The 17296-nt window shown below is 40.6% G+C and overlaps 1 protein-coding gene across 5 annotated transcripts in view; it reads left to right on the forward strand.

Moving 5' to 3' along the window:
• Positions 1-17296, forward strand: part of CACNA1C (calcium voltage-gated channel subunit alpha1 C) — a 485857-nt gene that overhangs the window by 357578 nt on the left and 110983 nt on the right. For 3 of the 5 annotated variants that reach the window (XM_062616658.1, XM_062616654.1, XM_062616655.1), the window contains exon 10: positions 10612-10702. In XM_062616658.1, coding sequence (XP_062472642.1) covers positions 10612-10702 — 91 coding nt within the window. Of the gene's footprint in view, positions 1-8244; positions 8320-10611; positions 10703-17296 lie in introns of all 5 variants that reach the window. The other 2 variants (XM_062616653.1, XM_062616657.1) reach the window with 1 other exon arrangement.

A 17296-nucleotide genomic window follows, 5' to 3' on the forward strand; every position in this document is an offset into this window, starting at 1 on the left:
ACAAGGATGCAGTGGCAGAGCTGCATGGATCCTCACAGATGTGTGGATCAAAATGTAAGTGTATTATCTAGCTGTTTGAAGAACCAGAAGCAGAATAACAGGGCTATGCCAGGTCACGAATTACTTGTTTTAACACAGCTGTGTGAGGGAAGCTTGCATAACACCTGCCCACACTAAGCTTAGCTCAAGCTGTTGTTATCGGTCCCTCAGTCTCCAGCATGCACATGCTAGAAGTATTTGCAAACTAGGAATCTATTATTTCAAGGTCATTATAAAATGCTTGTTTCTTTGGCTCAGCAAAATTGACCTATTCTCAATGCCTTACTCAAGAGGTATAAAAGCTTTAATTACAGGTTTGACAAGCTGACTTTAAGGGCAAAACTTTTAACTTCAATTCTTCGCTTTTCTGCACAGTAACACACTGCCTGCCCAGCTAGCATGTCTCATGCTTCTGACTCATATGATATTGTGATAATAGTGTCTAGTATCAGACTAGTCATTATGTTAGCAAAAGTGTCTGAAAGAACTCCACATGCAGTAGCAGCACACAAAATCACAAGCATTTTATTTACTAGGCACAGAAGAAATGTAGCAGACTAGGTTTTAAAAACAGAATTTTATGCACATTTCAGAAAAGCAGAGGTGAGATCCATTTCGGCTCATGAAGCTGAATAGAATCTGTTCAATGTGATACATGAATGCAACTACAAGGGTTTAGTGCTTTCACAAAGCCCTGGCTCCAGAGTGACCTAGATCTTGTGTGTGTTGCTATACCTGTTAATCAGTGAACTGAATTGCTGGTTCAAACAGTCCAGAATTACCATCAAGGGAGGCATCATCCAGAAGCCTTCTCACACATCCCACATGAATACTGCTGTTAGAAAATGTCTGCACTTGCTGAGAACTGATCTTTGTCAGGCAGTGCCTGTGCAATGGGACAGCTCAGATGGACTGGGCCTCGTTGCTCTCTCTTCTTCATAATATCAATGCTTAAATATTTTAAGTAAGTCACTCCTAAATTAAGTCTTCCCAGGCGCAGGAAACGTACACTACTCTTCCAGCTTGCAGATTGGTTTTTCAAATGAAAGCATTCAGTCACTTGCTCTTTCCCACAGTCCCTTCACCTGTGGCCCAACCTCTGCCCAGTTGCCCTGCCTGTCCTTTGAAATAATAAAGTCCAATTTCCCCCCCCACATTCACTTTTCCTTTTTTTTTTTCTGATGTTCTGCCAGCAAGGGCCAGGCTCCAGGAGAATAGTTTCCTTCTTCTATACTAGATACAATCCTCAGAGAGATGTACCTTCTCAGTGGCACAATTTCTGCCTAAGTTCCCTGGCTGCAGGGTTGTGCAAGCTCCTTCTGGGAAAGATGTCCACTGCAAGCCACCAGACTGATTTCTCACCCACTGCACTGTCCAAACAGTCGCTGCTGTCTTGACATATCCTCTTACGTGCTCTAGCTCACAAACTGTAGGCTACTTGCTAGGTTTTCAGGCATCACCCACCTTGAAATGGCTTGCAACAATCAGGAATGTCATAAAATAACTGCATCCCAGTCACTTTGAAGCTTTGCAGTCTAGGTGGTGAGCATCACTCCCTGGAGAGCTTCTGATGACCTAAGCAGATCAAGTTGGAACTAGCTTCTCTAATTTTCTTTTGCTTCTCCTGGGCTCTGCAGGGAAGATGGATTCACAGGGCTGTGAACTCAAAGAGCAAAGATGCTTTTGCTGAAGCAGAGATCCTCATCAAAGTCACTGGTTCACCACCCAGGTGTATATTTGTATGGGTGGGCAGATGCAGAAGTTCTCCCATGCGTAGGAATTTGAGGAAAGAAACACGTGGCCTACTTTATTATCACATTTGTGCTTGGAACTTATGTTCTGGATATTTTCATTTATAACAATGCTGGTGAGCAAAACATGAATAGCATTGTGATTATTAGAGGGACAAAGACAATTGAAGCAGGAGGGATTCTTTCTTTTAGTTGTTGATTTTACTGTCTTGAAGGCACTTTCTTTGTGGTTAGTAATTTTGTTCATGATCGACGTTTGTATCGCTTCCCAACACATTATCCACAGTGTTTGTATCTCTCATGCCCCCATTTCTATGGCGCCTGCCAGACCAGCCTGCAATAATAGAATCCTGCTGATTTTTAAGCGAGATGCTTCTGCTTGTGTCTGTGTATCATTTTGCACAGTAGATTCATATGGATTTGATAACACTGCTGCTTATCCTACCTTCTTCCACTAAAAATCATAAAGAATGAGAAAGAAATCTCTCAGAACCATTTAGAATGTGCTGCTGTGATTTGTTCACCATCACAAAATACTGCTGAAAGAGTCATAGATCCTCAAATGTTTCAATTGTTTCACTTTTTTTTTTTTTTTAATTGAATTGCTTCAATTCAATTGTTCTGGGGAACCAGAGGGGTTGCTAAAAGCTATTAGAGTGACACCAGAAACCTAGCTATAAACTATGTCCTGTCAAGTATAAATGCCTTGCACTTTGGCACATCAGTTCTTGCTCCTTACAATGCAAACAACATGACTCATTTATCAGACAAGAAAACTAGTTTAGGATGTGATAGGAGGATCCAGATTCAGGAGAGAGACATCTTTACATCTGTTCTGGTATCAGTTTTGTCACCCTGTGACCCAACCCATCTGTCCTCCTTCAGCCATAGGGATTAAGAGTTACTTCCATTGCACTTGCAGTCAGATACTCTGCAGTGAATAGACTCCTGTTGCAGACTTAGGTGTTTGCTCAGCAGTACAACCAGTTATCCAGGGAGACTGTTTTCTTGCCTTTTTTACAAGAGACTTAGACTTGTTCTGTAAAGGCTGCTTTTGGGTGAGTCCTACATTCTGTGCTTACGACACATTTGGGATACCACAGGTTATGCAAAGAATACCTTTGCCCTTCAGGCAGGGAAATGTGAAAAGGATTTTAAGTTCTTCCTTTCAAACACAGACTACAACATGTTTGAGGCTTGCAAAGGCTGTCTCTTGGCAAGCCAGGAGCTTGACTGTGCCCATTACATTGTTCTCTGTGCAATGTGCTTTCCACTCAGGGGCTGAAATGAACAAGTATTTGTGGAACGGGGCACATTACTGTCAATATTGCTATAAAAAGAAGAAAAATGGCAGCTGTATAAAGTAGCTGAGGAGTTTGTTATACTAAAATAAGTCCCAGGAAGATTAGTTAGTAGCAAGGTAATGCATTCATAGGTGTGCAGTAATCTGCATATGGTAATGACAGATCTGTTAATCACATGCCTGTGCATTTGATACACGCTGCTCTTTCTTCTATTCCTCTTTGGGTATGGTATACATTTACTTAGCCTATGGCTATATCCTCTCAACATCACAGGATGTATATGTGCCTATTGTGACACTCCGGAAGGGGAGAAGGACATGTAAGAACTAGTCTTTTTATATAAATATATACATTGCAATTTATGTTGTAAGATGTATAATTTATTTGAGTGAGATGTTTGAGGATACAGTACTCTATCTCAATATTGGCAACATTCCTCCTTTCTGTAAAGGAAGTAAGGTCTACTTCATTCAGTAAAACAGTGCTAAACTGCATCAGCCTTCTCTGACGCAGTCCATAGCCCAGCCTGGTTTTACTGTTTTGACAGGTCTTGTTAGTACATACTAGCTGCAGCACCTTTGCTGCTGGTTCACTGGTGCAAAGATCTTTTTATCAAAAGCCTTTTTCTGTTTGACTGAAGTGGATACAACTGGCAATCGCTTTATGGCTCTTTATTACTATCTTAGATTCCGTGGCTGACCTTGAAGGATAGTTTGAATCAAGCTCTCTCTTTGCAATTGCCGTCATTTGTACATAGCACAAAATTATGTTACGTCAAACTGTATATATTACATGTATTTACTGAAATATTGTGTGTGTAATACTGTCTGTATATACACTGTCCATATATGAGCATTCGTCTCTGAGCCCTTGGTAAACATTTTCCAAGTATTTTCCCAATATTTCTGATTTATTTTTTTTTTTACTGTGTTGGATTCATTCATGCATTCTGTCTGAGAGGTATGGAACCACCAAGATCCTACATATAGTTCAAGTTCCCTTTCCTCTTCTCCTGTAGAAGCTTTCCTATTCCAGAGCTCTGTTTCAAAATAGAAAATGCAAGAGTCCCCCAGTTGTATCTAGTATATTTTCCTAACAAAATCAGGACATCTAGAGAAAACTAATAATTTACCTCTGCACAGTTTACTTTCTGCACGCTGCTTGCATTTAGGAACACACTCACTGATTGTTCCCAAGACACTGTATGCATGTAGCAGAATGAAAGCTGTATCCTATTCAAATTAATGAATAAAATAAATGAGTGCAGCATTTCCAAACCAAGCAATGAGAAGAGGAAAGCTAGGCAATATTCATGTATTAATTAAAATGAGAGCTCTTCACCAAAGAAAATATGAGATGATTAATATTCTGACAGCTGCCATAGACTCATTCATGAAATGATGGGCATGAGAGGCACCATGGGAAGCAGGGTTTGTACTGGAAACAAAGTCATTCACTCAATGCACGTTCTGTTAAAGGAAGCAGCCTGGATATTGCAATTTATTCTTGTTGTGGAAAAAGAAATCTTAAATCTCAGCTGGAGAATTCACAGGACTTCTTTGCTCTTTAGATTTGCTTTATAGGTCCGCAGATTCCCAATTGGGAGACATCAGCATCAGTAATAACTATAGTACTTAGCTCTTATTGTAATATATTTCATCAGCAGATCTCAGAGAGATTTGCAAGGTGAGTGCAGAATTATAATCCCCCTTTTAGAGAAACAGAATGGATACATAGAAAGGCTTGGTTGTCTGACCAAGGTGACAAAATAAAGTGGTGGAGTGATTTCAAGTCCTTCTGACCTCAATTGCCATCACAAGCAAAAGGTGGATTTAGACCCATGTTTTGCAAAGCAATTCAATACTAGTAGAAATTGGAGTGTTGAAGAAATTGGAGTCCCATTGAGCATATTAGAAAACACAATCAAGTGTATTGCTGCTTTTCTTAGTTTGAAAACCACTACAGGTCTTTATCAATATGAATGAACTGTTGGATAGTCACATTGTTTCAAGCCAGTTACCTAACCACCAGCATAAAGTAAATGCCCATCCTGTCCATACCATTGAGGGAGATATCAGTATAGCCCTCAAAACCCGTGATAGGAAACTATCTGCCTGTGTAGTCTAACTCAGAGAGCAAAATCAGAGACATGAAGTCAGGCAGTGTGAAGTCTCTAACATACCCAGTTCTAGAACTGATACCCAGATCTGCAAAGTCATGTAGTAACTTACCCATTAAAATCTTTGAGAAGTTTGTGCTTTGTCTATGTTTGTGGGACTGAGCACCCTTTGCCCAGGCACAGTCTTCTCTTAAGAGAAGACAATCTTAAATTGTCACAGTATTAAAGTGAGATTCAGCAACAATTATGGCAACATTATGTAATCCACGGAGATGAATCTGAATAGATTTTTTTCCACCGTCAAGATGACAGAAGTGTCATAAATGCAAGATGCAACAGTGGTAATGATATTTCTGGACTGGGAGCAAATATTGCTCTCCAAGCGTGTAAAGGAAGAAATTATTTCAAAGCTACACAGAAACGTATTTGCTTGTGGCAGCTTTCTGTTTCAGTGGCTGACTGTCTTTTGGCAACCTGCCATCTAATAATTCATTGCATGTCCATGGGGCATTTCAGTAGAGAAGGGACATATGTTAGTGCAAGAGTAGGGCTGGTATCAACGCTTGATGCCAGTGACATGAAACAAAGGCTCTCAAAGGGTCTCGCACATCTATCTGTCTAGCCAGTCACAGACTGCAGACTCTTTGTCCTTCTTTCTGTCTGTTGGGTCTAAGAGCTAGAATTGACATAACATGAAGCATTTTTCTGATTTATTTTGAAGGAAGCTGCTACATAGCTTTTATTGTTGCTTTAGCTGCTGCTGAAATGTGAAATTTGAGTTTAGGTAGTCCAGGATAAAATGTCTACATTGAGAGATGAGCCACACTGTGCCAATATGTAAAGGTTTCAGAAGCTTTTGAAGAAAGAGTATATAATCTTCTGGTCCTTATGGTTTGCACTCTGTTGAAACTATGAGATACTTGAATGCCTTTTAAAAGTTGTTTCTCTTCCCTTTAAAATAATACTATGCTGCACTACCTAGAGAACCTGTGACTAACAGGAGATTTCATCAACCAGAGTCTATCATGGGTGCAGTGCTAAATCCAAAATTCAGAAATGCCTTCTTACCTCTTTAACAACCTGATGTCACTTAGGATGGACAAGTGTGGGGACAGAGTTGTTCTTTACTGTCAAGAAGTCACCTATATATGCCTGTATACAACATCATTTGGCAGTTGAGCAGTATTCACAGGGATTGATCACTGCCTTGCCCATGCTGCAGTTTGGACTCTGAAGCACCTTCAATGCAAAGTATGTGGAGATGGAAGATTTAATGGTCTGGTTGAAGGCCAGGAAGCAGGGAGGTGGGCTTCCTCTACATCTGACAGAACCAAGCCCTGTGGTTCTGACTGAGTTACAAGCAGTGGACCTTTTGAAGCTGACAGGGAACCACTCCTGTAACAGTGCATAAGCCCCTGAACACATGTGACACAGAACGCAAGGCACCAGGATTTCCACTGCTAAGTCTCTTTTTACTGAGGTGGGAGGAAATATGCATTTGCCTCTTTCTTGCCTTTGTCTCAGCTCCTGAAATTACAGGAAGGAAGTGGCCATTGAGATGGCTTAGTCTGTAAAGCATGGTCTTAAACATAACTCTGGTCTGGACTAGAGCCCACCATTTAGAAAAAAAAATCTCTTCCTGATTAAAACATTCCTGTGGTGGATTTACCACCATCATCATTCTTGGTACATGGTTCCAGTAATTAATTATCCGGACTGCAAAAATGACTGCCTTGTTTCTATGCTGGAGCCAGAGTGTGGGCACAAGGTCTGCATCTCTGAGAACTGAGTCAGATAAGAAAGCCATCTGGGCAGTATTTGGTCTACTGCCTCTCATATTCAGCCCTAATTTATACACAACCCTTCTGCAGCATCTTCTATTTTCAGGATTTGTTAACTGACCTCAATGAACCTCACAGCATCTGCACAACCTGATATTGAAGGTGATGTGAGGTGCCAGGTAAAGTAAGTGGTTGTCCTGCTGAGGCATTAGGGAATACGGTCCTAATCCCCTGTCTGTCCTGACCTTTAAGTTCTGGCCATCATTCCTCTAATATTTGATACCATCTTAATGCTTTTTATTGTCCTTAACATTTTCTATCAGTGCCATGTAATAAATGTCTGTGAGCTAGTGCCAGAAAGCTAGCCAGAACCACAGCAGTCTCTTCAGCCCATGTGCCACAGCACCTGCGTCTCCCACCTTGCTTAAATTTGGCTTTCAGCAGCAGTAAGATTAGGGAAGCGCAAAGTACCTTCTAGGACATCTCTGTGCATGCACCTCTGATCTGTGTGGGCCAAAGACCTCTGTGCATAACAGCAGAGGATCAACATTAATGCTGTGAAAAGCCACGCACCAGGAGGACATCAGAGGGTGAATGCTGAATCTAAACTCAAAGAGAAATTATGAGGCATAGTCTAGGGGTATCTTAGTTTTAGTAAGGCAACATACATCTGGGTGCTTGGTGAAAGTTGTTAATCTCTAGAGATGGGGAAATACAGAGAAATGTGATTACCCCAACAACTTTCTGTTAGCAGCTCTGATAGTTTTGGAAAATTCCTACATATTGGAGCAGTTTTGGAAGAAAGCAGATGAACCTCATTCAAAAATAGGCTAGTCCAGATTCTGACCATAAGGTTCAGGGAATAACCTGAGGACAAATTGTAATTGCCTAGGTCTCATCAACTTCAATATGTTAAACAGACAAATGAGGAATTTTGCCATTGACATCACTAGAAAAAGGAGTTGACGCGTAAACCCAAATTCAGCGACTTCATGTTCTCAGAAGCCAGATACAAAAAGAGCAGAAAGCCGGGAATAGTTGTCCTCTGATGATCTGCTATGATGTTTCATACTTCCGTATACCTTTGGCTTTCATTTTGCACTTTTAATTCACACGATGAAGTTTTCAGACAGAAGTGGACGTCGTGTAAGCTGAGTTCCTTGTTTTTTTCTTTTGCCTGTCACTGGCTGCATGTTCTCTGTTGATGTCTTGTTCCTGGTACTTGACACTGACCATCTTGTCTGTGAAAGGAAGCACTCCAGCTGGCTTGCCTGATGAGAAGAAAGGAAAGTTTGCTTGGTTTAGTCACTCCACAGAAACTCATGGTAATGTTCCACTGCACTCTGTGTCCACACTGCATATATCTGTGTGTTTGTGTGTCTGTATATCATACAAACTGACATATATAGCTTTGTATACTTCTGCATGTGCCTGCCTTACTTTCTGTATTGCTTGTTCAGTGTTCTCTTCATGCACTCAAGATAATAAGCTGCTCTGCAAATCAATCTCTTGCTAATGTCTTCAAAATTGTTTTCCATTTGCAAATAAGCTCGATTATGTCTTGAAAGTGCTTTACCTCATCTTCAAAGATGACTTGTGAAATATTAGCATTTTGGGTTTGGGTATTTTTTGCTGAAGGACTCAGTCTGGACTGCAAATTTGAATTATGAATGTTGTTTTTTCTTACAGCTTGGCTGCTTCATGTGCATCAAAATATGAATTCAGTTGATTCTTTAATTTGCCTTCCCAAATAGACAAGATTATTAAAACATATAGTCCTTGTAAAGGAACAGGCACCATTAGAGTATGATATTTAATAGTTATGCCAAGAGTGCTAGAGTCCATTATTTCATATGGTCCAAAGAACACAGCACAAGACCTTTAGATTTCCTAAGATATATGCTGTAGGCTTGTGAATTGTTGGGATAGGATGAAGGAAACATAGTTCACTTTGAGTGACATTTCTACCATCATGCTTTCAAAACAGGAATCCAGGACCTCTTTGGATAAACCTGCTGATAACTTTCAAGCCTCTGAAATAAGATGGGGCCCCATGATCCATTAAGCATATAGAATCATAGAATAGAATCATAGAATAGTTAGGGTTGGAAAGGACCTTAAGATCATCTAGTTCCAACCCCCCTGCCATGGGCAGGGACACCTCACACTAAACCATACCACCCAAGGCCTTGTCCAGCCTGGTCTTGAACACTGCCAGGGATGGAGCATTCACAGCCTCCCTGGGCAACCTATTCCAGTGCCTCACCACCCTAACAGGAAAGAATTTCCTCCTTATATCCAATCTGAACTTCCCCTGTTTAAGTTTTAACCCATTACCCCTTGTCCTATCACTACAGTCGCTAATGAAAAGTCCATATGCCCAATTGAGATGCAGAAGCTATTTGTTCTACATTGCTTCCTTTTGCGCCAAGAACCCACAAACAGATATGTTCTTAGCTCTGAGTAATGTATTCTTACAGGCTATTAGAAGCCTTCCAACAGCGAAATAGTGCATACTCTCAAGTCTCATCTCTTAGATATCCAACTGTTAATACAGGTCATGTTCTGAAGTTTTACCAGGCATCTAAAAGATCTGTTTAACTCCTCCATCATTCAGTTTTAAGTATCATTTTTTCATTTGGTTTGTGTATTTGAAAAGGAGGGAGGAACAAAGAGGACACATATTGGATCCTCTCCATTGTCCTAACTTCTGTTGATGATTATATATTTAGGACTTATTAGCTCATACAGGAGCCAAGAGCAGCTGGTGGACTAGAAATGGTGATTTTTGTGTGTGTGTGTGAACTGTAGAGCAATTAAAATAGTGAGGCTTGATAACAGATAGAAAACATGACAGGTCGTTGAATCCAAATGAGATAAGTTGATGCCTAAGGTTGTTCCACTTCTGTAAAACCCTAAGAAACTGTGTCCAGATATTAGTTGGTGAGTGTCAATATAAAATCTCTATCATAATCCGTATTCATTAGCTCCTTTGAATGGATCAAAGAGTCTGAATTCCCCTCTTAGCCTTGTAGGTCCAGTTTGTAAGTGTAATGTTGAAACACATTAATGGTTGGTATATGACGTATGAACCACTGGTATTCTTTATGTGGTACTTGCTATCAGGCTAACAGAAAACACTTGTCTGAACACATGTCAATCTGGTACATTTTATTTGTATTCCAATCATTGCACAAAAGATTGGGGAGGGCAGTGAGGTGGCTGGGCTGGTGCAAGTAAAGGGGAATTCTTTTTTAAGTGTTCCATTGAATCAAATAAAAGCTTCTTGTCTTTGCCAAGTTCTCTAGTTTTCAGTGGTTCTCATTCATAAAAGTTCCAGGAACTGACTCTGAAAGAAAAAGGGCAGCTGCTTCATCTCTTTTCTTTAGCATTTGGATGACCTGTGTATATTTCTGAAGTCTACCTACCCAACCTGGCCTGTACATGGAGGCACTAGACTTGCTTAGCAAACTGCTTAATCCTCAGGAGCAGCAGCTTTTTATTAAGCTTTATTAAGTCTTTTTATTAAGCTAGTTCCTTCCCTCATATGACTCATTAATAGATATGCCAGGTTCTAATGATCAACCCTCTCTTTTTCTTCCTTTTGACTCTTACAGTGAGCATGCCCACCAGTGAGACCGAGTCAGTGAACACAGACAACGTCCCTGGAGCAGATATTGAAGGCGAAAACTGCGGTGCTAGGCTAGCGTGAGTACATCTACACAGATATATGTGTGTAGGGATTGGATTGAGCTTGGTGGGTTAAAGCCAGGGCAAATGTCAGCCTTTTTAAGGGGAAAAAAAATCTCAGTGGGTGAAAGGAGACGGTGCCGAATATCTGTTGATCCTAGTTCTTATCTTAATTGCAATGTAGACTTCCTCTGGACATTAATGGAGAGACTCCGGGTTTACATCCATGTAAATAAAGCACAGAATGCCCAGGATAAGCAGCTCTGGGTTTTCATAGTAGCTAAAAGAATAACTTTTGTTCTTTTTTAAATCCCCTTTTTGGTGACAGATCATTAAACCCAGAATATATAGACCAAAGAGTGGAAATGACTGGTCTATTTACATTTCTTTAATGATTCTTGTACACTTTACGGTGTCTTGTGATAGAAATACATGGCTGATACCTCCCATCCTGCAGCGTGAATGACACCCTTCAAATGCTGAGCGCAATACTGTAGTGACAAGGAAATACATCAGATAGGAGGGAGTAATGCCTCCTTGAAATTGTGCCATTGTAGTTACTGGAGATGCCTAACAATATGTAAGATAATACTTTTGCAATGACATATGTTAGGGTATACATTTTAGCATCAGAGAGAGCAAGAATAGGCAGGAGGAGTAATTTCTTCCTTTTTGCATGACTTGCGTAAGAATGCACTTTATGCTGGGGAGAATATGTTAATCCCTCAAAATTTCCTTAAATATGGGCTAAGCCTATCCGTGCTCTATAGCTTGCGCCATGATGGTGTATTTTGAGGTTCTGTACTGTCCTTAGGGATACCTTGAGCCCTTCAGTGTTTGTCAAATGCTCATCATAGGTACATAAGTAATTTTGTCAGACCTGTGGTCCAGCTGACCAAGTGTTCAGGTCCTGACAGTGGCAGGAGGGCAAATGCACAAGCCTTGCCATTTCATGCTTTCCAGTCCCCTTTGACTGCTCCCAGATTTATGCTTACTACATTAGAGATGTTAGAGGGTACACTTCTGCTTTTTGCCTTTAGTGGCTATTTATAGACCTGTAATCCATGGATTTATCTGAACCCTTTAAGGCCTTTGCCCTCACAATCTCCTGTGACAACAAGTTCCAAAAGTTCACTACCTGCTGCGTAAGACAAGTACTTTCTCGTCTGTGTTTTAAGCTGATTTACTACTACTTTTAGTCAATGTCCTCTCCTAATATTGTGAGATTTGGTGATCAACAGTTCCACATTCAACTTATCTATCACTTTCATGACTTCCTAAACCTTGGCTGCATCTCCCACACATACTCTTGGCCCTCTCCTCTACAAACTGAAGAGGAGGAGATCTTATCTGTATTACAAGATATGATATGTGGAATATGTTGTAAATTCAATCTGCTTTCCTGTTAGTGTCAGCCAGTGATTTACAAACCCCAGGAGAAATTGTGATAGGTTTCCTTCACCTGCCTGCTGATGCCTACCTGCTAAATCGTTTAGTTTGGATTATGGCCTCTTTTCTGAAGGAATCAGGCTAAGCCTATTCATGGTGCTCAGGCATTTGTAGCCCTTCCTTTTAGCACCCCACCAAGTTGCTTGTGCTCATCAAATTACAGGAAGCAGCAGCTGGATATGTGACTACTTCTTCCAGCTGGATCCAATTTGGAGAACCATCTTTATTCTGCAGTTACGGTTCCCAGCACAATGGGTCCCCTGCTGCTACACAGTCCCAAAAACAATGGCAAATGTTACTGTAAAGTTTCATATATTTTTAATATTACAGCTTGCATTCATTTAATGTCCTTAGCCCCAAAGGATCCTAAAGCACTTTATGAACTGTAAATGCAGGGTTTGTTTTCACATCATTAGAGTTCAGCCACTTTCAGGGTAAAATGGGACAGGTGTTTAAAAACAAAGGATACAAGTGTATAAGGACGTGTATGAAGGATAGCTTGTTTTGCACTGAAGCTGCATGGGGAATTTTGGCAAGCAGAACATAATTATCTTGGCTGGAATGTGGCCAGGAGAGCTGAAGTTAAACCCAGCTCTAAGCATAATCATGACTTAGAATGGAGTTTACTTAAAATAGCCCAACATGCCCGCAGGAAAATAGCAGTACTGTGGTCTGGCATCGTGATCACTATGCTCCTGGCATTAGGAGAAGGAATAGCTACATCCAACATATTTCATGGAAGAAGATATAGGAGATTTACAAGAAAATAGAGCTTCGTTACTTTTTCCCATTTTGGAAATGTTAAAACAGGGCCCCAAGTTTCACCAGAGCAGGACATGTAAGATTCGGGGAGATAAAGAGTTTCCATGCACCTTTCGACTTAATTTGAAAATGGGTGATATATAGTAGGGGAATTGAAGTTTGTTATTGAGAAGGGGTTTTTCACCCTTTACCCGAGGACAGTTAAAATCCTCAAGGCCTCAGTCAGATTGCTTTTCATCTCAAAGAGATGGATAGGCTCCTTCATCCAGGAAAATGAATGGCTACATTATTGTATTTGAAATTCTGAGTGAGATACAAATTTTGCCAAGGCTTTCAACTTTTGTAAAGTGCTTGTTTCAAACTTGTGTAGCTGCAAATCCCTTAGTTATGGGTAAATTCAGATTTGCCTTTGATTCTGAGGCTTGAAGTTCTTTCTGGTTTGTTTTGTTACTGCATCACACAGGCAGAGAGAGAAACCAACTTTCCTGGTTTCAAGAACTATTAAGTTATCTTCTCACTGAGCCCTCATTTAAACCCCCCATAGACCAATATTTCTGCTGGAACATATAAAATGTAAGGAAGAATTTATTTGAATGAGTCTTTTCTTTTATTGGAATCTGACTAAGAGAATTGGAATTTGGCCCAGTGTTAGAGATACAAATAATTCATGTGGGAAGTCAGTTAATCTTTTCAAGTAAGTTCCTCATCTGGTACTAGTGACTTTGAGTAAGCACTAATAATTACGGTCATGCCCCTGATTTACTATAGTTGAAGATGAGGCCTGGACTTTTGAGCAGTCATCTGCCCTCTGGATTCTGAGGTTTTTGCTTGATCGTTGAGTTTCATCTGTTGCACATGAGACTTCATTTTTACCAGCCTGCTAAAATCATCTAGCAGGCATGAATCCCCATTGCCTTGCTATAAACACATTTTTTCCCAGAGGGCAGAGACTGCACTGGGCAAGCTGCAACCTGACATGACTGAAGCAACAGGGAGATTTCAAGTGAAAGGTAATATATTTATTTGTATAGTGGCATCGGGCTTCTAGGGCATTTAACCATCCCAGCACTACCACCATAATTACAGGCTGAGCTTGCCACCAAATTGAACTCACTATCAAAGGAAAAAATTACCCAGGAGACTGAAGGAAAAACCATTTTCACTGAAGATAATTCAGAATTACTGGATGTTCTTTTTGTTCTTATAAAAAGCTGTAGAGCTTTGAAAGGCTGGGTCTGTGAATGACAGAAAGATCTGCATGAGAAGCCAGGCTCAAGCGTGCCTTTTGGAAAAGGAGATCTTCCCTGACAGCCTTTCTCAGCTCCACAGAGACATATGCTATGTGAGATCAGGAGAGTACCTTTCAAACACAAGCTATCTCCTACTGATGAATTGTCTCAAAGAAGCTTTTATTTCTATAGTATCCATACTATAGAGACTGCCTTCATCAGCTGTGCTGTCTGGAGCAATGCCAGTCTTCAAACCAGCAGGAGTTTCAGGAGGGATCTAACATCTAATCTCTCCTTGGTTATTGTGTAAATCCAGTTTCTTAGAACTAAAACAAAACAAACCAAAACAAGTTCAAGGCCAGGTTGGACAAAGCCTTGGGTGACATGATCTAGGTGAGGCATCCCTGCACATGGCGGGGGGATTGGAACTAGATGATCTTAAAGTCCTTTCCAACCCTAACTACTCTATGATTCTAACTCATTCATAATCATTCCTGGTGTAATTCTGCTGCCATCAGGAGAGCTCTGGCTGAGAGTAGTTCCTTTCCAAAGATGGGTGTTAGTTTTACCAGGCATCTGAATTTGAAAAAGGTTTTCTAGGGTTCCACAGGACGTTGAAAAGCATCCCACAACTTCCACAGTATATCAACCCTGTCATGGTGTTGCCTTGTGCTACACTGACATCTGCCCTGCAGTAGAAACACAACAGCTTTTAACCTCAAGGACAACATTTGGAAGTGGAACTGATCTTACTTGTGATGTGAATAACCTGTTGCCTTTGGGTACAAAGAAACATGTTTCCTCTGCAGCACACATCTGTGGGATAAACCCAGAACTAGGAGCAGTGGGTTTCTATTTACAGGATATCCTTATACTCAGGACTTGTCAGTAGTGAGCGATTTCCCTGAGCCTCTATGGTTACTGCTGTGCAGGACTTAGATTCCCAAGGACAGGCTATTGCTCATAATCAGTAGTAATATGTTCTGTGAGGGATGTCAGCATATATAATCTTCCAATATAACCAGAATGTTAATTTTCTAATACAGTCATACAGATCTGGGGTGCCATAATAGAGCTTGCTTTTATACATATGTATTAGCTAAAAAAAAGACCTTTGTGGAAACTAATGTTCCATAGAGCCTCAATAGAAAAGTGAAGCACTTGAGCTCAAAGGGAAAGAGAAAATTAGCTGCTTTCATTGAAACAATAAGCCACTTGGCGTTTTTACCTTGGCCAGGATTTCCATACATACGGAGTACAGTTCAATAGCTTTTCCACCAAAGAGGGTTAAAACAATAAAACAGGATAAAACAAAGTGAATAACCTACCCTGGCTTTCCAACTGAAAACAGTGTGTCCTGAAAATATTATGAACAATGGAAGCTTTCACTGGTAGCTGCACCATCAGTGATTTTCCCTTGGTGCTTTTCTGGCTCGGAGAATAATTCTTATGCAGTTCTTGTAATAATCAGCGTAGGAGCCAGTGGTAAAGGCGAAAGAGTCTGTTTAGTTTGCTTGTAGGTTCACTATAGTTGCTGCTGGTTTTCACCTAGCGAGATGATAACCTCCTTCTGTGGGGACCAAAGTCCCATCACATCAAGAACAGTGGTAAGAAAAGTCTGCCAAAAACTCTGAAACCACTGCTGACTTCAGCAAGAAAATACGTAAGATTGAACCTTATGTATCAGCCTCAGCTACTGCTCTCCGATTTATTATGAGCAAGGTGCTTTTTATATTCACAGTCAGCTCTAGATACGTGTCTAAAGGACAATAGCATGCCCTTGTGGATTACGAATTATCTTCCTACTATGGATTCTGTGACAGGCCTTGCCTGTGACTTGTCACAGGGAGAGCAAGATTATTCACAAAGTGCTGAAGTGCTGTCCTATTTTCCTAGACTGTAATAAAGCCTGTTGAGCAGCAAACCAGCTCAATTTTAAGCTAGACAGATTCAGTTTTCTTAAAGTTATCCTCTAGATTCTCACTGCTTCTGGCCAACGTACACCTCTCTCATAGACCAGCATCACTCCAATTGGGTTGGCATGCTCCCCAGTGCTTCTGCAAGAAAAGCAAGAATGAAAAACAGAAAGAAAGAAGGGGCATCACTGTGTGGACTCTGCTGAAATTCAGTGGTTACCTCAGCAGGAGGATCTCAGTCCACATCAGAATGCAAATTCTCCAGGGCCAGTCAGTTATCTGTTCTGTTTTGCTGAAATATTTTAATTAATTAAATGAAATGGGAAATGGTCATTGCATCCCTGTACAACTCCCCAGTGTTAATTGTGCTGTATAGAGGATAGCAAGAAGGAGAGTGGAGGCCTATTGCTTCAGTGTGAATCACAGAGGCGCAGCTGAGGATAGAACTTAGCCCTAAGTCTTTATTAGCCTGAGAGATTATCAGGTATGTAGCATACGTTCCTGAGAATGTCATGATACTATATGCTTTTATCCCAATAATATGTGGAAAAAAGACCCTATGGTGGGCATCTTCAGGGATGCCGGCATCCTGACCAGAAACAATAAAATGTCATCAGCAGGAACAGAGAGAAGGAAAAAACTTGCGCTGCCCAGCTAGTAACTGCATGAATGCACCGTATTGCACCAAAGCAATATCAATATTACACCAGGGGTATGTTCTCACCGTTCTAAAATCTGTAGGATATGCATAGTGCAGCTCTTTGGATGTTCCCCAAAGCTGCATATAACCTAGAGGCATAGTAAGTAAATTTTTGTGTTACTGCTTTTCTGAGAGCTTTTATTCGTATTCAAGGGCTTTTGTAAATCCTCATGAAGACAGTCGCCTCTAGGCAGGATCATACAGTGTAGAAATAGTTGTGACCATCATGCCAGATAATTTCATGGTCATGTTTGTAATTGCTACTCCCAGAAAACAACTGTAACATGACCTTTGTGTCATGCTTGGCTACCTACATGATTTTTTCCAAATTTGTTTGTTGTGTGCGCAATTACACAAAGTCCTCAATCCCTATTATACAGGAGTGTCACATTCTTCACAAGCACATCGTTTCTCTTCTCTGGTGTCCACCATGAATAGAGAAATGAAGACTGTATCTCTCAGAATGTGGGAAATCTCACTAAATTCAATTTATGCTGCTTATCCTGAGTTTCTGTTGACAAAATCTTTACATTTCCCTGTTGTATCTGTATGTGCT

This window comes from Pezoporus occidentalis, unplaced genomic scaffold, assembly GCF_034315485.1.
Source record: "Pezoporus occidentalis ecotype Australia unplaced genomic scaffold, CSIRO_AGI_Poc_V1 ctg19, whole genome shotgun sequence".
NCBI classification, from domain to species: domain Eukaryota; kingdom Metazoa; phylum Chordata; class Aves; order Psittaciformes; family Psittacidae; genus Pezoporus; species Pezoporus occidentalis.